Raw genomic sequence first — 20,940 nt, 5'->3', positions numbered from 1 at the left:
AAGATACATGTACCCCCATGTTCACTGCAGCATTATTTACAATCACCAAGACATGGAAACAACCTAATGTCCACCAATGGATGATTAAAAAAAATGTGGTATATGTATATGTAAATAAAATGGAGTATCTTTCTTTCATTCATAAAAAAAGAATGAAATCTTACTATCTGCAGCTACATGGAGGGACCTTGAGGGCACTATGCTAAGTGAAATAAGTCAGAAAAATACAGGGGTGCCTGGATGGCTCAGTCAGTTGAGTGTCTGACTCTTGATCTCAGCTTAGCTCATGAACTCACGGTTTGTGGGATCGAGTCCCAAGTTGGGCTCTGCAGTGACAGTGCAGAGCCAGCATGGGATTCTCTCTCCCCCTCTCTCTCTGCTCCTCCCCTGCTTGTGTGTGCTCATTCTCTCTTTCTCTCTCTCTGGCTCTCAAAATAAATAAGTTAAAAAAAAAAAGATAAATACTGTATGATTTCACTTATATGTGGAATCTAAACAAAACAAACAAACACTCAAACTCATAGATACAGAGAAAAGACTGATGGTTGCCTGAGGTAAGGGGTGAGGAGAGGGTGAAAAGGAGTTGAAATGAATAAGCTATGGAGATATAATTAATGTATGGCATGGTGACCATAGCTAGTAATACTGTACTGCAGGGGTGCCTGGGTGGCTCAGTCAGTTAAACCTCTGATTTCGGTTCAGGTTGTGATCTCACAATTCATGGGTTTGAGCCCTGCATCTGGCTCTGTGCTGATAGCTCAGAGCCTGGAGCCTGCTTTAGATTATGTGTCTCCCTCTCTCTCTCTCTCAAAAATAAACACACAAAAAAATTAATAAAATAATACTGTATTGCATATGTAAAAGTAGTTAGTAGCATATATCTTGAAAGTTCTCATTGCAAGAAAAAATTTTGTAAATATATGTAGTTATGGATGTTAACTAGACTTACTGTGGTGATCATTTTGCATCATATACAAATACTGAATATGTCATACACCTGAAATAATGTTACATCATTATTTACATATAATGTTACATCATTTATAGCTTATAATGTTACATCATTTATAGCTTAAACTAAAAAGACCAAGAAAAAATTTAATGACCAGGTCTGGCTCATCTAAACACAATCTAGTATTGGCTACTATGGCTAAAATCCAATAATCTAAAATTAAAAAATACTCCATTAGTGTATTTTTCAGGCACAGTCAAATTATACTCTCCCAATGGACAACATTTCAGGTTAAAAACTGACCTCTACCAAAAATCTAGGAACTGCCTTTTTATTTCCTGCAGCTAGTGACAAGTCTACAAAAAGAAGTGTCTTAATCTTTATTCTTCTCCTGCCTGTTCAGACTCCCTATAGTTCTAATTCCTTCAAAAGGCTGAAATCTGCACTTCTTATGGATTAAAAGAAGGAAAAAAACTTTCTAAACTAAAGCAATGTTCCATTCATTTCAATCCTGAAAAAATGGTTCAGAAGGCCTGAGTATATATTAAAACAAAACAAAACAAAAACACAACTCTGATTTTAATGGGAAACAGCTAAGAGCCATGGTTCTACAACCTGAGATCAGCCCTGTACCAAAAGTTCAACAAATGCTTCTAAACTAATCAAACAGTGTAACTCCAAACCTCAATGGCTCCAAATGCTCTTAATCAATCTCTCCTCAAGCCTTCCTCGAAATCAGGAGTTAGAATACAAGCGATCACCAACTCATTCCTTTCTAAAACCACCAGGGAGTTAATTCTTTAAAGTCACTAAAGATATCCTTGCATCTTAATTTCACAATGACCTTGCACCTCATACCTAGTAAGAGTATCAGCAGTAGTTAACATTTATTGAGTAGTTACTCTACGCTAGGCACTGTGCTGATTGCTTTTGTGCTTTATCTGATCTAATCTTCACAATAAGATCAGTACTATTATTCACTTCTATATTACAGAAAAGCTTGGAAAAGTTAAATATTTTAAATACCTCTACTGCTCTCAAAGTCCCAAACCCTTAGGTACTCCTTCCAATTTGCTCCTCACTATTAAAGAGGGGGGAAGGTGCTCTACAACAGCAGATCTCAAACTTTAGTATCATAGTCAAAGAAAGAGCTAATGCTGAAATACAAATTGCTGGGCCTCAACCCCAGGGTTTTTGATTTGGGAGATTGGAATGGGCTCTGATATTTGCATTTCTAACAAGTTGCCGGCTGCGCTGCAGCTGCTGGTACAGGGGACTACTGCTTTAGAAAGTAAAAGGAAGCAATCCCCTCTCACCTAAGCTGTCACTTTCTCATGTGAAAACACTTCTCTACAGAGTACTTCTAACAAGAGAGACACTTAGGATTTAAAAAAACCTCCAAGGTCTGAAAGCTGAAATACTTCTTTTTTCCCCCCACTTCACAAAGGTTCTAATATCACCAATGACATTAAGGCAGTGGATATCCAGAAAAAGGAAAATTAAGAACAGAATGATTGTAAATTCTGCTCAAGAGCCTCTTACCATCCACATTTTACTTCTTCTGCCTAAAAGTATTTCCTTTGGGTATCCTAGGGCAAGAGAAACGCCAAAAGAAAAAGGAGGTGGACTGTTTTATAATACTAAAAAATCGAGGACAGCTTCTAAAAATGTAATAGAATTTTGCCCTATAAACAGAAAATCTCTAAATGCTATAAATTTCTTCTCTTTTTTGTCATACTATCCTCCATCTCAAAAGAGCTATTCCCCTTACCCAAGACTAACCCAAAGTCTATCCTTTCTTAGAGAGCTTCAACATTGATTATGTCAATGTCATCTAGGATGAATGACTTCAGGCATAGGATTTGTTAAAAATGTCTCCTCAGCCAGCCAGGGAAGCTTCTTACTTGGGTGGGTGCTGTCAACCATGACTAAACTGTACCAAGAGAAATATATTTTAAAACATTAATATGGCCTGGCACCTTCCTGATGTTAATCCTTCCAGGCCCATCCCAATGGCACAACTGGGAAATTAACTGAAGAGAAAAGCAATCTTCCCTTTGCTCTCTACTTTCAGATGCTCCTCTTCTACAGCTTTGCCATGCACAGCCTCATTCTATACATATACACAGAGATAGAACATGCGCGCACACACACAAATAACTCTCGGCAGGAACCAAAAATCAAAGCCTAACCCCACGGTTTTGAAGTGAGCAAGTCCAATTTCCTTCTTTGTAGCCCTTGACACATGCTGGCTGGGAGCCGTCTGGATTTTTTTCTGCCTTGTTCCTGCACCAGAAGGCTCTGCACTGCAGGTCAGGGGATGATAAGGAAATGAACAGTGTAATTTCCAAGGCCTCTGAACACGGCCCTGTCAGCAGCTCTGGAGGCGGGTTACTCAAGCATGGCTTGAAGAGTGAAAACCACAGAGAGGAGGGCTCAGACAGCCAGCAGTGGCAGGATCTCAGCTGTGTATGTTACTGCCACCTCCAGCCTGAAAGCCCAAGCCCTGCTGCCTCCCTGGATGAGCTCTGCTGGTAAAAGCTCTTATACCCAAATGGCAAAAATACAAGTTCACACTAGGGGAGGAAGATTAAGAACTAGGACTTAGATTTTCCATGCACTCTTGTGTAGAAACAAAAAGCATTTAGTGCTCTTCCAGCATACACAAGATCGCGCGTGCTGGCAAACCCACAATAACATCTATCCAAAAAACCCAATCCCACATCAGGGATATGGCCAGAAAGGAAACTCAATTTATATGAAATAATGAAATTCAACAGGCTACTTCAAGATCTTTTGAAGCCAATTTTTGGTCTCCCCCCTTCTCCACCCCCTACTATAAACACCAGGGGCTTTAGAACACATCACCAGCATGAAAATTCCCCAACCTAGGCTTGGAACTTCTGAGCACAGTGCTCAAAATCTTAGCCAATATGTTTATCTATTTATACTGGGCTTCCTATACAGGTGGAATGTTATTGTATTTCAGCCCATTATTGCCTAGGACATACTGAGACATATTTTAACTTAAATCATGTTTTTTTCTTTTTCTAACATTTACGGAATGCTTCCTACGAATTCAGTATTTATTTCAGGGCTTCCTACTGAATGCTAATCACTGTTCAAAGTGTTTTATATGAATTAAGTAGTTTAATCTCACAACAACCCTATGAACTATTGTTTTCCTCATTTTGCAGAAGAAAAAAATGGAGGTAGAACAGTTAAGTAACTTGATTAAGAACACTCAGTTAATAAGTGACAGAGCTGGGATACACACCAGGTAGTCTGGCTCCAGAGTTTATCTGAAATTTAAATTTAGAAAGAAGGCTGGTGTTTTAACTCAAAAGTGGTGTCCAATACCCCCCTTATAAAGAAAATTCACAATAATTCTCAAATGTTTAAGTATGTAACAATTATCTGGAGAGACCCTAAAACTTACTTAGCAGAACTGGGGTTGGGTCCACGAATCTGCATTTTTGACACTCAGGTGATGTGATACACATGGTTTTATGGGCCATATATTTAGGAACTCTACTGTAGATGGTAAACTGTAAGGTTCAAAGAGCAGGGATCTTCTGCTTATTCACTATATGTACCCAGCACCAAGCACAATACCTGGAATCTAAAATGCACTCAAAGTGTCAACTATTCTTCAATTAAAAATCTTTCAAATAAATAAAAATAAAATGCACTCGATTAATGTACCAAATGAATAATGGTATCCAACAGTATATCATGTCTTTTCAAAACAGTTAATATCTACAATACATTTAAGGTCTCCCTATTAGTGATAGGTCCAAGAAGCACCAGGTTTTTTTTCTTTCTCACAATTGCAAATAATGAGGGAGCTGGCAATGCCTCAATGATTACAATGGAAATTTGAATGCAATATTCCAGAACATAACACACACACACACACACACACAACCAAGCTCAAAGTAGCAGTTTTTTGTTTGTTTGTTTTTTTTAATTTTTTCAGCGTTTATTTATTTTTTGGGACAGAGAGAAACAGAGCATGAACGGGGGAGGGGCAGAGAGAGAGGGAGACACAGAATCGGAAGCAGGCTCCAGGCTCCGAGCCGTCAGCCCAGAGCCCGACGCGGGGCTCGAACTCCCTGACCGCGAGATCGTGACCTGGCTGAAGTCGGACGCTTACCCGACTGCGCCACCCAGGCGCCCCTCAAAGTAGCAGTTTAAAAGTAACTTTCCCTCTTTATATAGAATAGGATAGGTTCAACACCAGCTGAAATAGTTCTCTGCAAACATCATTGTCATACCAAAGAAACTCACACTCAAGGATCCTTTGTTTACTGAGCCTCTACAATGTTAAAATCAGTAGGAAAAACAATGAAAACAATTTCAAGAGTATCTGGAAATTTACACCCAATGTTTCTAAGGTAGTCTTTAGAGTAGGCAAACAGAGAAGCCCTCGTGACAGTTGAAAACTTTTAACAAACCCCTAAGTAACAATATGCTATAAGAACCTGGGCACCAAAAACCTGGTCTCTAGGCCTGGCTTTGTCACTGACTACCTGTGAGAGCCTAGACATGTCATATGACCTCCCTGGTCTTAGGTTCTTCCATAAAATGAGGAGACTGGACAAGATAATTTCCCTGTGGGCCCTCCTTGAATTACAACACCCAGATGGAAAACAGAGCTACTGAAGAAAAAATAAATTAAGCTCAGGCTTTGTTGCATCTCTGTCCCACATAAATATCAACTTGTTTTTAATTTTTTCCATGAAGAAAAATGCTGGAGGGCATTTGGCTTCAGGAGGAAAGGCTGACTGCTATGCCATCAATAGCTGAGATTGAACAGCTAGTTGAAGGAGGAAGGCGTTAAGAGCAAAAGCCTTGTATCAGAAGGAATAAAAGAGACCTGACCTTGGTTGGGCAATGAGAGATTGCAACAGGAGAGAACTGAGCTGGAAGGCATAAACTAGGGCAGGAAAAACAAAACCAAGGGCAAAGGAAGATGCTCTTAGAACACAGGATGCGATAGCAAGCATGATCAGAGGGGGAAAGAGCAAAGAGCACAAACTTAATGGTTTTTTGGGTTTTTTTGTATCCTAAACTAATGGGGGTGGGGGGAGAGTGGTAATACATGTAACTTTCTGAGAGTAGCAGAAGCTGAGACCCCAAACAAGGGGAAAGCACAGTGCAGACTGTTCCTACCTTGCAAAATCAAAAACAGCAGCCAAAGAGCCCAGGGGAGCTTCTGGTTGCAAACCTATAGATCCCTTAGCCATTAGAGCCTACTGGTTACTTCATATGATTTGAAAAAAATAAGGAGTCTCACCTTAAATTCCTGGTTTAAGCCCAGACTCTTTCACAAGAGTCTGTACGGCAGGACAGACTCAGCACAGATACATCACTGCCTTCTGTGCTTTATAAATTCTTTTCTTCTTGCCTGTCAGACTGGCAATGCAAGCACTAAGCTCTAAGCTTGGAACATTCAGGCAGGCACGCTTCCTCCTCCCTACCTCCCCTTCCATCCCTAACTTAACAATCTATCAATCAAACCAAAGGCAAGGGAACAGGCAAGAGCTGAAAGGCTCTTGTTTATTCCTCAACATTCCCTCCCCCATCTCTTCAGCTGGCAGGAAGTAGGAGCAGCAGTATTCAATAACAATTTAGGGCAGCAGCAGTCGCTAAGAGCCATTTCTGGTCTCTCCTAGAACTCTGGGAAACATCACAGAAAGCCCTGCCAGAGAAAGGTGTGGTGGAGCTGAAGTGGGATGCCATGAAGGGAAATCCACATCCTTGGCTGACAGGTAATTCCCTCAGCCATAGCCTGAGATACCTACCTAGATGAGAAAGAAGGTCCTGAGGCAGATAATTTGAATACTCAAAGCTCCCTCATTAGCCAATGGGAAACATGTGACAATTCTATCCTATACCACAAACTCTATTTGTCTTCTGACACCAGTCAAGACACTTCCCAAATTTTATGAGTTTTCTTTCTTCATGATAGTTCCCAGTTCAGAGTATATAATTCCTAGATTATATCAAAACATCTGTTTTGCTGTTTTAGTTCTGTTGGTTGTCCCCACATAGAAGGAACATTCCAAACCAATGAAGCCATAGGCAAGCCCGTATCTCAGACAGAAAATCCTAAAAGAAGTTTTCACAGATTCAACTTACAAGCTATAGGAGTAATCATCAAACAATGAGCCCCTATTATGCCCTAAACCCTGGAGTCCTTGTTTCTCAAAAGCTTTTCTGCTTTAAGACTCCTAGCCTTCTCTCCCCTTCAGTCTTTCCCTCCTCCCATTCCAGAAACACTCTCTCTCTGCACACTGTTTTTATCTCCTAGCAACTTCCAAACATTTATTTAAATAATTATTTCAACAATCAAAAGGCTTTGGAACGGCACCCCCCAGAACCAAACTGTTCAGAAGGGTTGAAGAACAGGGAAAGGAATTGAGAAACCAGGGTTTGGCTTACAGTAACATCAAACTGCACAGAAACTTTCTGCTTCTAAAAGTACTTCCCAGCAATTTTATCTTTCTTCCAAAAACCGAACCACAGTCTCTCTCCCTTTTCTCTCTCATTCCATTGCCCCATTTTGTCTCCTTGGGAGACAAGCCTTATATAGCACAGTTATATTATTAAAGGGCAAACCTCTCCGGCACCAAGGTGTTTTCTTAGCTGAATACATTGCATCTTTCAGCCCAATTATAATGTGAAGGGCAGCCACCCAACCGGTCCCTGGACATCTAAAAGAAAATAAGTTCCATTTGCTACTCTGTTGGAGACTACCATGGACATTTAGACTTAAAACTAACATGAAGCTCAGCATCATTAATCCTTTTACCTGTAGAGGACTGCTGGGCCTACATGATTGTGACATGACTCAAGAGTTCTAAACTGAAAGGAAAATGGAAGACCATTCTCAGAAGTGGCCACTTGTCAGCACAGGAAGAGCAATGATTATGAACATGGATATATGGCAAGAGTTTACTGCAGCCAGATGTAGGGAACAGTCTAATGGGCCTGGAACAGAAGCAAGAACTCCTGGTACTCCTAGGCCTCTTTAAAACAGTATTATCCATCTGCCCCCCAGAGAAAATGGTAAATCACAGCCCGCACAGGACGAGCCATGCCAGTAGCCAGCTGGAACTTGACGCTTCTGAGGTGGACTATAGCATCTGTCACCTAAAAACAGGCAGCTTCTCTGGCAGCTGCCTCTGGTGAAATGGAATGAACCATTGTGTTATTAGTGGAAGAAAATTCACAGCCCTGTTACTAGGGAAGCCCAGATGTTGCTAAGAGCTACAGATGTGCCAGAGGCAAAAACCAAAATACCTAAGGCAAAGAAAGCAAAAGCTACCACTGGAATCCAGGCACTGAGAGGACACCACCACACAAACATACACATCCAGCCTCTATTTATTAACACTTACATATGGAAATAGGTATTCCCTGTTGCAGCTGATGTAATTACAGAGAAACCAATTTATGCCGCATCTGCTGGGATCAGCTGAAAGCACAGGGTGAGCAAACACAAAGCAGAAAAATCAAGAGCCAGTGAAGAGTTCATCACCAAGCCAGCCGCTTTGCAGGAAATTGTAAGCTGCTGAAGTTTAAAGCAGCCTGAGCTGACCCCAGACTCACACCTACTCTGCTCCAGCCCTGCAAGCTCTATTTCCTGAGACATGAACTAAGATCATCTTCCCAGAGGAGGAAAGCCCCTCCTGGGGCTGTAAGCACCTGTCCTTCCAACTCAAGCAGAAGGTAAGGTATCATTACACTGTTTGGCAGCTATTAAACCACCTGGACACTTTGATTACCAATAGTTGAGGGAGATTCTTGGCCAAGAACCATACTCTTAGTGGCCAAAGAATCTCTTTCAAGGCCAAACATGCATAGCCACAACACCAACTCATAAGGCCTGATTAAGTACCTCTTAGTACAGTCAGTACTTCCTGCTCCCTTATTTACCTTCCGCTTTGCTCTTTGGTAGACACCAATAGAACACCTGATAGATATCATGCCATGAAACTTATTTAACCTTTTTTCTTCCAGAAACCCAGCAGCACCATCTATCCCATTAAGAACAGCTCTCCACTGAAAGCCTATCATCCGCTTAGTAAGTTCATCAATAATTCTAAAGATGAAATACCAGTCAAGATGAGAAAACCACATACAGGCTGATGCTGGTCTCCAGCAACAAGTGTCTGAGGGTGATGGGACTAGGACAAGGTGGGAGTTTCTCCACTTGACTTAGAAGTCATACCAAGTAGCTGCCCCCAGCAACAGATATTCTCCAAAATGCCCAGGCCCGCTGTTAATGAATCTGTAGAGAATCCCCTAATTTGGAACAAAACCACATTATCATTACCAGCTGCTCTGACCTTGTAATTGGTCATTACCCACAAACTAATGAGCCTCCCACAGAGTGCACAAAGCATTTGGTGGTTAGTCCAGGGCAGTTCTGACTGGCAGTAGGCAGCCAGATCTGGCCACCTCTTACCTTTTCAGACTTGACTTTCTTTAGCGGGCGACACTCATTCTCCCCTTCCTCTGGCTCCGGTTTAGCTCCCAAAGGATTGAGCGCTGCCCCAGGCTCAATAGCTATACTCCCAAGTGGCTCCACAGCTCCTGTATCCACCCCTGCACTTCCATCATACTGACCACCCCGTCCTCCCAAGGGAACTGGCTGGAGGACCCCAGGATCCTTTTCTGAACAAGTCCCCACTCCTTCGCTTCTCTCCTTCTTGCTCTTAGATGAGCTGTTCTCCTTCTCCTTTTTGGAGCCGGCTACACTGCGGGATGCCTTAGCCGCCTTCTCTGAGCCCTTGGGAGCAATAGCAGCAACCAGGCTTCCTGCATTGGCACCATCTCCTGAGCGTCCCTGCACCTCTTTCTTGCTAGCTGCCCCCTCACTTGGAGTGAACAGGGAAGTCCCTGGAGTGGGCTTGCTAGTGTCTTTGCCACTCTTATTCCTTTTGGATTTTGATTTGCCTTCCTTCCCTTGAGGACCTGGCACTGGGGTCACAAACTTGATGTTGTCTGGCAGTGTGGCCACAGCATTGGGAGCCGGTATCCCCACCTCCTTTGAGCCTGACATTTCCAGTTTCTGCTGGTCCTTTTCCAGATCGGCGTCCAGGTCAATGATGAGATTCCCTACTCCAATGTCCCATTCATCCCCACTGTCGTATGTCTCAACCGGGTTTGCATCCACTCCTTTCCCTCCGGAGGCTCCACTGCTCAAGGACATCTTAGAGTCAACGTCCCACCTCAAGATTCAAGGCTCTTCCTTGCCCCCAGCTTTCCTATTTTCAGCTTCAGCTATGTTCTCAGACCTGCCACATTGGTCAGTACATGCCCAGTGGACAACATCATTGCTGGAAAAAGAAAATTTAAAGAGCTGTTAAAGGAAACAATACAGGCAAGGAGACAGCCTGAAATAAACTCCCACACAAAACAGACTGTTCCTAGGGGGCTATCACATCACAATGGACAAGACAAACAGGTTCAATTGTATTTCTAACCAAGTCACATTGGACCAGGGGAAAAGTTAATTCCCGCTCCATCTCCCTAGGGGAGAGTACAATATTTCCAATTGCCCAGAGATTCCGTGTTAAGTCTTAACTAGGAAACCTCTAGAGTTAGTTTCCCATTCCCCAGAGACTTCTTTCTACCACCACTGCCAGCTGGCAATCCTCCCTCAATCAATACAGGCCCTGGCACATAACAGATTCAAACTCTAGCACAACTTTACTCACACCCCCTTGGTCTTTGCTTCTTCTTGAATTATCAGAGACTCAACATGGACTTGCAAAGGCTGAATAAGCCCTCTATTAACAGGACCTGTCCTTACTAAACATAATATGGATTCCTTGTCATTTGACGTTTGGGGGGAAAACGTCTTATTATGATTAGGAGTGAAAGAAAAAAGCAAGCAGAACTAGGAAAAATACATTAGGATAGAAGACAAATATTGCAACTAGAGGAGACAATCCTCAGAGAGATGACTCAATCAACCCGCTTAATTTCAGTTAAATAAGCCTTACTGAACTCAAAATAGCATAATTCAGTGTGGCCTTTCCCACTTTTCACTAAAATGTCTATGAAGACACACACGAAAAAATTTTACTCTGACTCAACACTACTAAAACCCCTAACAGCAGAACGTGAAGTAACTCTTCACATTTTTATATAAGACTGGTGGCACTGTATTGATAAATACCAAAGGCTTACCACATGAAACAGGGATTGGCTAAAAAAAAAGGCGGGGAGGGTAGAGAAGTCAATTTATAACTCTCCAATCTCCTGATTCATGAGACCTGGAAAGTGTACCAGCTAGAAAATCTAGAAGCCAACAGATACCGTCCAGGTATTACTATGACAAAGAGTAAGAGTTCTGTTCTTGAAGGCAAAGCAAAATCCAACGGATAGCTTTCTACATCCATTTACAGAAGAAAGCTCCTAAGATGACAAAGAGCAAACCAGTGGTGGCACAATGAATCCTACAATGTGGATTTCCAACAGGTAAATGCTACAGATATGACAGAGAGACAAGACAAATTGTACTTTTTAACCTACTCTCTCAAGACAGTACCAAAGAACCAGGGTGCAGTTACAAGAGAAGACGTCATCCCAGGAAAGCAGAGCTGTACCAAGTAAATGCCTCCTAGCAACTCGGGTTGAAAAGAGAAAGGTATGCACATTAATCTGTCATTTAGCTGTAGATCTGAGAAGAAAATACATCCTTTACCCAAGTAGAGAGAGAGTTTAGTACCAACAGGAACAACCATTGCTGGCATCAAGTCTACACAGATCTTACTTCATAACAGGAAGAGCAAAATGAGGGTGGGAGTGGGAGGTGGGGTGGAGGAAGGCATGATGTAGGAACTATGAAAACATGACACCCACAAGGTAAAGGAACCATAATCCCTGAAGAGTAAGAAAAATGGTACCTCTGAAAACGTCTAGAATTCTAAATTTTTGTTAAAATGTTTGGAATTCTCAATACTATCTAAGAAATCTTGGCCTACAGTAAATACTAGTGTAGCACATCTTTGTTCATTCATTCAAAAAACTTGTATTTATTACCTTCTCTGTGCTAGTCTCTAAACTAGGTACTGGGGATACAACAGTGAATAAGTGAATAAGGCAGTGGAACATGGTACTGAAAATAATTCTATTATGAGGGGCAGCAAGGATTTTTAGAAAAGGGAATGCCAACTGAATCTGCACTATAGTGGAATATTAAAGCATAGTTCTTTCCAGCATCATAATTTATTACCTCTGCAATCTTTGCAATTGTGGCTAGGCTTAGAGCATAACACATTCACATTTACTTATGGCTTACCCACTTTCCTCCACAGCTCTACTATCATCAGTCTGTGATTCAGCCATTAAAACAACCCCATGTTTGTTTAACCCTGGAAAAACAAAACTTTCAGAAGACTTTCCTTTAAAAAAAACACAAAACACAACCTTCTTCTAGAAAACAGGACTGTGATGAAAGAGAGACTCTAGGTAAAAGAATATAAAGTACATAAAAATGATAGTGCTCAGAGAGCTTGACAGTTCTCACTTTACTATACTGGCTGAGCTATCATATGGAGCAAGATAAATGAAGTATGTCAGTAAGGAAGAGATAGCATTAAGAAGAAAACAGGCAGAAATAAAAGGATATGAACTTAGACAAAAGGATACATTTTTTTAAAAAGATGCAAAAAACAAAAAATGAACTTCCTATTAAAATTCATACAGAAATCAAAAAAGCACAGACCTGAAACTGGGAAATGATACAAGAAAACCTGAGATATTTTTCTAGAACACAAAGGAAAAGGCAGCAAAAAGAAAATGAGAAAAATTGAGAGAGATATACCATTTAATAACACTGAAAAGAAAACTGAGGAGATTAGAACTGGGAGGAAAACCACCCATCAAGACATAATAAATGAATAGTGTTTTGAGCTGAAAAAGATCCTGCATGCAGACTGAAAAGGTTTACTACTTTCTCAGCAAAATCAATTTAAAAAGCCAAACTTGCACCCATTCTGGCCAAATTCTCCCAATTATAAAGGACAAAAATTGGGCCAAATTCAGACTGCTCTGCAATATTAAATGTTATAAAAGAATGAAAAAAATCTACAGAATTTTGAAGAAAAAAGGTTGTTGGTCAAGTCTTACATGGAGTCAAGGTGTTTGTCATGTATAAATGTAATAGATTTTCAGTCATGTAAGAACACATGTACATGTATATCTATCTTGTTAAAAAAAAAAAACTATCTAAAGCCCTAAAGTCAGTTCAGTAACATAAATGTGAATAATTCTTGGAAACACAAATACCAATTAAATTTTGTAATCTGAAGAGTAAACTTGATATTAAAGATACTAAAAATTATTCCTGAGAAATATGAGGTAAAATCAATGCCTATAATAACGCAGAACCTAAAGTTCAGCCTTAACACTAGTAAGGGAAGACACTTCCTCAAATTCCTCTTGCCCCAATTCCATATGTCCTGGCAAACTGTTTTGTTTTTTCTAGTAAGCAAGATATATTGCAATTTTTTTTTAATGTGCTTCTTCTCAAAAAAGAGCTGGAGATGAAAATTTGAACATCTGGTGGCCTGTGCTCATTTCCAGGTTCTATATCTTAAGTGATATTCATTAAATAGAAGGGTGTCCAGAAGAGTATAATGAAAGACCAAGAAACCATTTTTTGTAAGAGCAAAGTCTTATAAATTGGTATTCCTTAGTCTGGAAAGGAGAAAACGAGCGAGACAAGTTGGTAAGCTTCAAACTTACGATGGTTGCAATGCAGAAGAGAGAAACTTATCCTCTGATGCTGACAGTAGAAACAGGACCAGTGAGTAGAAGTTACAGAATGACAGATGTTTAACTGAAGAAGAAATTCAATAACCTGAGATTTCCAACACTGGCCCACAATGCCATAATGAAGCCCTATCTTTATCTCTGAAAGTACTGAGCAGAAAAAGCTTAATCCTCTGTCAACGAAATTACATAAAGAATTCCTCTATGTGTAGTAGAAAGTAGTCTGGACATGCCTAGAGCCTTTTTCAAATCTACAGTTCTATTAATATATCTATCAAAAAGTGCTTTCCCTACTACAAAATTACCCAGAATTTCTGAATAAAGAGGATGCAAACAAAACATATCCTAAGGACTGATTTTAGTAGTTTTAATGTTGTTTGGAGAGCCACTGTCCTATTTTTGAGAGTGTTGAGTTTTCATAAGTACTACTTTTACTCAGGTGACTTTTCAGAAAATCCAGTTTTCCAAACCCAGCAGGCTTCACAGTAACTTTGGTGGTACCTTTCCAAAGATACACTGTAAAATTGCCAAGGATTCTTTAATCAGCCTGGCTGCAACAGCCAAACCACTTCCCATCTGCTCCCTACAGCATCCCTGGCTTTAGACTGCTAATAATCAATTCTCTGACAGGTCACTGCAGAGATGTTTAACCCCAGGAGGCAGGGCAACTAACATGCTTGCTGGAAATGAAAAGCACTGACCTCTTGCTTCCATGGCAGTTAAAGTGAAGAATCAGGAGAACCAATACCTTACAGAGACCACAAGGCACTTTGAACTTGCAAGAGCTTCTGCACATATTTTCCTCTCTCTCTTCTCCTTCTGCCTAATTGTACTCCACTTCCTTATTTAGGACCACAGTTCACCAGACTCTGGAACTACTTGACAGTACCATTTATTCTTTGTTCCTGCACCTGTTCCTGCCAACAACTCCTCTGTGCGAATATAGCTAAGGGACCAAGATAGGCCAGGACAATCATTCCCCATATCCTGTATCTATAACAACAGAAATTCAAATCCCACTTTCCTCTCTGGAATCCAATTCCTCTCTCAGACTCCCAGCCCACAGACTGGTTTGTAATCACATATTTCGGGTCATTAATTACTTTTTATTTATTTATTTTTCAGAGAGACAGCGAGAGAGACAAGGGGAGGAAGACAGGGAATCTAAAGCGGGCTCTGTGCTGTCAGTGCAAAGCCTGATGTGGGGCTCAAACCCACGAACAGTGAGATCATGACCTGAGCTGAAGCTGGACGCTCAACCGACTGAGCCATCCAGGCGCCACTGTTAGTTACTTTTGAAATACACATGCCACGGATCACACCACTCTCCTACCTCAGGAATGAACAAGGCCTCTCTTCAAGATGGCTAAGAATGAAAAAGAGTCTTCATGTGAGGTCTGTGTCCCTACCCAGAGGACATAAGCAGCAAGTGACCCTAATGATGTCCAAACATAATAAGGACAATACTTCTCTTTCCACCCACAGAGAGCTCTGTATCCACCCTAGAGGACTATATGAAGACAGCATCTCTTTAACTGCCAACTACCCACAGATAATCTGGTTTAAGTAGCAAATCGTCCAATGATGTTCCACTGTAAATTTATCTGTCCTCTCCTCTTCTTATGGGTTTTAGATCAATCTTCTTATAGTCTTCGGCCTAAGTGACAGTTGTATATGAGTATATATAATCTGCTTGGGACCACAGAGGTCATACACATTTAAATGTGAGGGTGACCTGACTAGGTAGTTCCCTCCAAAAGCTGTCAGGACAAAGGGAAAACAAAAACAAAAACAAAACGCTACATTCAATTTTACGAAGATAGCATGATGTAGAAAAAAGAGCTCTGAATTTAGAATCAAGATATGATTTCTGGGTCACCTGGCTCAGTCAGAAGAGCATGAAACTCTTGATCTCCAGGTTGTGAGTTCAAGCCCCAGGCTGGGGGTAGAGATTACTAAAAAAATAAATAAACTTAAAAAAAAGAGAGATGTGATTTCTAGACTCAAATTTCCAATGATCCTAGCCAAGTTGCTTCATTAAATAATAATTTTTTTTCATTTATAAAATGGAGGAAGTATCCATCATGGTTCTAAGCATATTATGAGCATACAAATTTGAAAAATATAAGACAACTCATATTTAAAAAAAAACTCAAAAGTATAAAATGACCCACATACTCTTTTTTGTTTAGAAGAATTTTTCACAAGTTTATTTTGAGAGAGAGAAAGAGAGAGTGAGCACATACACACACACAGGGAAGGGACAGAGAGAGAAGGAGAGAGAATCCCAAGCAGGCTCCACACTGTCAGTGCAGAGCCTGACACGGGGCTCAAACCCACGAACTGCAAAATCATGAACTAAGCCAAAATCAAGAGTCGGATGCTCAAATGACTAAGCCACCCAGGTGCTCCCACCCACATATTCTTATATGGTTCTAGGAACTTAAAGAGGACTGTTTTACAATTATACCTTGTACAGAGTATCAGGTATTTTTACAAATTAAGTTGCAGGTAGCACTGATCTCAATCTAAGTTCTGTGAAAGAAAATGGCAATCCTTTTTTCTTCCATGAACTCAGCAGTCCCAACTTTTTTTAGGATACTCCTACCTTCAGGTGTAGTTCAAAACTCTACACTATAGTGACAGACAGACTCACTCTATCTTCCTTAAAAAATCCCTCAAGGCCTGGGGCACCTGGGTGGCTCAGTCGGTTGAGCATTTGACTTCAGCTCAGGTCATGATCTCACGGTTCGTGGGTTCAAGCCCCGCATGGGGCTCTGTGCTGAACACTTGCTCAGAGCCTGGAGCCTGCTTCAGATTCTGTGTCTTGTTCTCTCTGTCCACCCCCACCCCGCCCCTCGACCCCTGGTTCATGCTCTGTCTCACTTTGTCTCTCAAAAATCAGTAAATGTAAATTAAAAAAAATTTTTTTTAATCCCTCAGGGCCAAGGTACCCATCTTAAAGCTCAGTTTTAACATCCTGGCTATCTCTTTTACCACCTGTTCCAATCCACTGGGTTGTTGACCCCACTGATAGGACAGGACTTCAAATCTAGATTGTGTGAGATTCATGGGTTTGATGCCCCAGGGAAGGGTCAATAAGCCAATGGGATACAAAAATGCTGCTAGAAGAAAACCATATTATACCATCTTCCCTGAATTCCACACGCTACCCTGAAATCACTTTGGGCTTAGCCAGCCTCAGATGAGGCTAATACAACATGTAAACCATCCTCAGTGACTCTGAGCTTACCCAGCTGGAAGAAGAGGCATCTCCCTCTCCACCTGCTACACTTCATAGGCACTCACTAATCAACTGAATTTCCACCTAGGGCTCTAACGAGAAACAATCAACTTTCCTTTGGGTCTCTCCCTTAATTTATTACATTAATTACTGTAACAAAGGAACTGTGTCATCTCCTCAAGTACCGTAGCTCTCAGCTTATATCTCCAATGGGGGATCAGATAAAGAACAGACTAACAGTGCCAATTTGAGAAGATGGATCCAATTCAACAGGGCTCATCTGACCATGTGTCACCTAAGGACAGGAGAGTAAAAGGTATAGCATCTCAGTCCCTGAGTGTTTTTATGCTGCATCTCATGAATGGTTTTATGGTCCTCACAGGCTGCTATTCTCAGACAAAGATTATGAGGCTTGACCTGTTTCATCTCACATAAGCAAATGACACTTCCACCAAGACACAGCTATTCAACAGGGCTCAGGCTTAGAGCCCTGGTGTTTGTTGATACTGCTCTGTGCTAGCATACATCTCATAATAGGCTAAACTGTATACTGAACATGTAAATAATTCCATCACAACACTACAGGGATTCATTTAGTGGAACCAGTCCACAGAGAAAACCCTTACCAAGTGCTACGTGTAAGTAGACCAAGAAGCAAAGACCATTTAAAAAATAAAGCCCGACCATTCCCCTAATAATTGGAGGACTATATAGCCCTTTATAATTTAGTTCTAATCGCCAGAAATAAACTTTCTGTGCTAAAGAGAAAGAGGTCAAATTCTCAGGGGAAAAAGTGAATCGTGGAGATAGCTAGGAATCAGATCTAAGAAATCAGCCCTCCACACAGAACTGCTGTGTGAAAACTTTTCTGTATCCCAATCATCTCATCTCTAAAATAGGTCATAATATGGGATGAGTTCATAGGCATGAGGGAAAGGAAATAACCCCAGTATTTTTCAGGAAATACAAGGAATTACCTTCACTTCTTATAGACCTCACCTCCCTTCCTAAATCTTACACAAGAATTACTATGCTATACTAACTCTAAAGAGCAAAGAAAACCTATCAAAAGGTAGCATCTACACTGTTAGCCATTGGCGGGGGGGAAGTGGTGGAATCCACATGCACACCCTCAAGGCTATCTAAGCCAGGTCTATTCTACTTCTCCAGCCCTATCTCATAGTCACACTGTCTTCTGTACCACTCTCACCTTAGTGCCTTATAGCTTTTACCTGAAAGGCACTCCCTGTGCACGTCCTACCTCCCAATGTGTGTGATGATTTAATAATTGTTTTATCTACTAGACTGCAAGCACCCCAAGGGCAGGGGCTGTCTCTTGCTCACCATTGTATCCTAACAGCATTTGGTTCACAGTTGACCCTCAATTAAATATTTTGGTCAATAAATGAGGGAATGAACACTTCTTCCTCCTCAACAGGTGAGGTCCCCAGGCTGCCATTTCTCCTCTATTCTTCCTTCAGTTTCATTTGTCACTAGTTATAAACTGTCTCAATTATCTGACAGTCTTCAAATGTACTTGTACAGAGTATGGATTCCTCTCTCTAGGATAAAGGATGCAGGTTCATTAAGAGTCCAGAGGGGTTATCAACAGTCAAACTATTCAAAGAGCCCAAGTGTCCATCAACTGATGAATAAAGATGTGGTATATACATACAATGGAATATTATTCACTCATCAAAAAGGATGAAATCTTGCTATTTTGTGATGTGGATGGAGCTAGAACGTATTATGCTAAGCAAAATAAGTCAATCAGAGAAATACCATATGATTTCATTCATATGTGGAATTTAAGAACAAAATAGATGGGGTACCTGAGTTGCTTAGTCAGTTGAGCATCTGACTCTTGGTTTCAGCTCATGATCTCATGGTTCATGGGAATGAACCCCACATTGGGCTCTGAGCTGACAGCACACAGCCTACTTGGGATTCTCTCTCTCCCTCCTTCTCTCAAAATAAATACAATTTTAGGGGCACATGGGTGGCTTATTAGGTTGAGTTCAACTCTTGATTTTGGCTCAGGTTATGATCTCAACAGTGGGTGGGTTCAAGCCCTGCATCAGGCTCTGTACTGACAGTGTTCAGCCTGCTTGGGATTCTTCCTCTCCCCTCTCTCTCTGCCCCTACCCTGCTTGCTGTCTCTCTCTCAAATAAAAAAATAAACTTAAAAAATTAAAAAAAAAAAAAACTTAACAAAACCCATGAACATACAGGCCGGTGCAAGGGAGGGTGGAGAACAGAGGGAAACAAACCACAAGAGACTCTTAATGATAGAGAACAAACTTGCTTGACGGAATAAGATAGGTAGGAGATGGGCTAGAAGGGTGATGGGTACTAAGGAAGGCACTTGTGATGAGCACTGGGTGTTGTATATAAGTCATGAATCACTGAATTCTACTCCAGAACCAATTTTGCACTGTATGTTAACTAAAATTTAAATTAAAAAGAGAGAGAGAGAGAGAGAGAGAGAGAGAGAGAGAGAGAGAGAGAGTCTAGGGGGATGGCTAGAAAACAAGTCTCCACATTTTTTTTTTTTAATTTTTTTTTTCAATGTTTATTTATTTTTGGGACAGAGAGAGACAGAGCATGAACGGGGCAGGGGCAGAGAGAGAGGGAGACACAGAATCGGAAACAGGCTCCAGGCTCCGAGCCATCAGCCCAGAGCCCGACGCGGGGCTCGAACTCACAGACCACGAGATCGTGACCTGGCTGAAGTCGGATGCTTAACCGACTGCACCACCCAGGCGCCCCAAAAGTCTCCACATTTCTTAAAATACCTATGTGCTCCTGAGTATTCTCTTAACCTTCAAATAGTCTCATCCATACACAACACAGCTGCTTCCCAAAATAGGGCTGGTACACAGATCAGGTGTTCTGGACATAAACAACTCCTGAGAGTCCTCATTTATAAACTTAAATGTATGGTAAAATCTATCAGACTTAAACCACAAAGTTTTTACATTTTAAGCACTTATAAATCAAAGATGACAGAAGTCATGACAGATGACATGTCTGTGGGGGGGGTGGTTAATGGCTGGGAAGAAGCATGAAGGAATCTTGTGGGGCTGGAAATGTTCTCTATCTTGAACTAGATGGTGGTAATATGGCTGTACAAATATGTAAAAACTGAGTTGTACACTTAAGATTAGTGTACTTGATGCACTTTATTACATGCACATTATATTTAAAAAAAAAAGTAAAATAGTAAATATCCATGAACAAGAGAGCTGCATTACTGGATCATGTTCTTGGTCCTAAAGCAGCATTTCATGCAATCATGGTAAAAAAGAATCATGGCATTGGGGTGCCTGAGTGGTTCAACTGGTTAAACGTCTGACTCTTGATTTCAGCTCAGGTCATCAGCTCTCGGTTGGTGGGATAAAGCCCTGCTCAGGCTAAGTGCTGACCACATGAAGACTGCTTGGGATTCTCTTTTTCTTTCTCTGCCCTTCCGACTCCCTCTCTCTCTCAAAAATAAATAAATAAATATTAAAAAACAAAAGGAATCATGGTATCAATCTTCATAGGCTAGGACATTTAAGGGGAACAGTAAAGAAAAAAGAAAAAGGAAAAGAAAGGAAGAAGCTAATTAAGCACTATCCTATGTTTCACTATGTCTCACTATTGTGAGATTTACAGATCTGGTAAAGAATCTGAAAAAAAATAGTGATACAAACCAAAATAAATAAGGTAGTTAATGATACTGAGATCCTAGAAAAGACAAAAATTATACCAAAAAAACATAATAGTAGTATACTAAATGGCTCAATAGTAAACAATATGTACACAACACAATGAATAATGAATACTGATTTAACCAAAAATTGTGACCCAACTATACTAAGAGAATTTGGAGAGAACAGTTGGAAAGTATATTATTATTTAGATACAGGAGTAAACCTAAGATAAAGACTAAAAAGTGTAAAGCTGT

General features: G+C 40.8%; 1 protein-coding gene across 2 annotated transcripts in view; it reads right to left on the bottom strand.

The window, feature by feature from the left end:
• The window catches only part of ZNF609 (zinc finger protein 609), a 215,384-nt gene that overhangs the window by 177,923 nt on the left and 16,521 nt on the right, over window positions 1-20,940 (bottom strand). Inside the window, exon 2 of one of the 2 annotated variants that reach the window (XM_040492962.1) lies at window positions 9,429-10,302. The exons of the other annotated variant lie outside the window; for it this stretch is intronic. Coding sequence (XP_040348896.1) covers window positions 9,429-10,175 — 747 coding nt within the window. The 5' untranslated portion in view covers window positions 10,176-10,302. The remainder of the gene's footprint in view (window positions 1-9,428; window positions 10,303-20,940) is intronic. 2 annotated transcript variants of the gene reach the window in all.

The sequence above is a fragment of the Herpailurus yagouaroundi genome, unplaced genomic scaffold (genome assembly GCF_014898765.1).
Source record: "Herpailurus yagouaroundi ecotype Mexico unplaced genomic scaffold, PumYag 184, whole genome shotgun sequence".
NCBI lineage: Eukaryota > Metazoa > Chordata > Mammalia > Carnivora > Felidae > Herpailurus > Herpailurus yagouaroundi.
The sequence above is the reverse complement of the archived record's forward strand: the minus strand, read 5'-3'. Positions and strand labels throughout refer to the sequence as shown.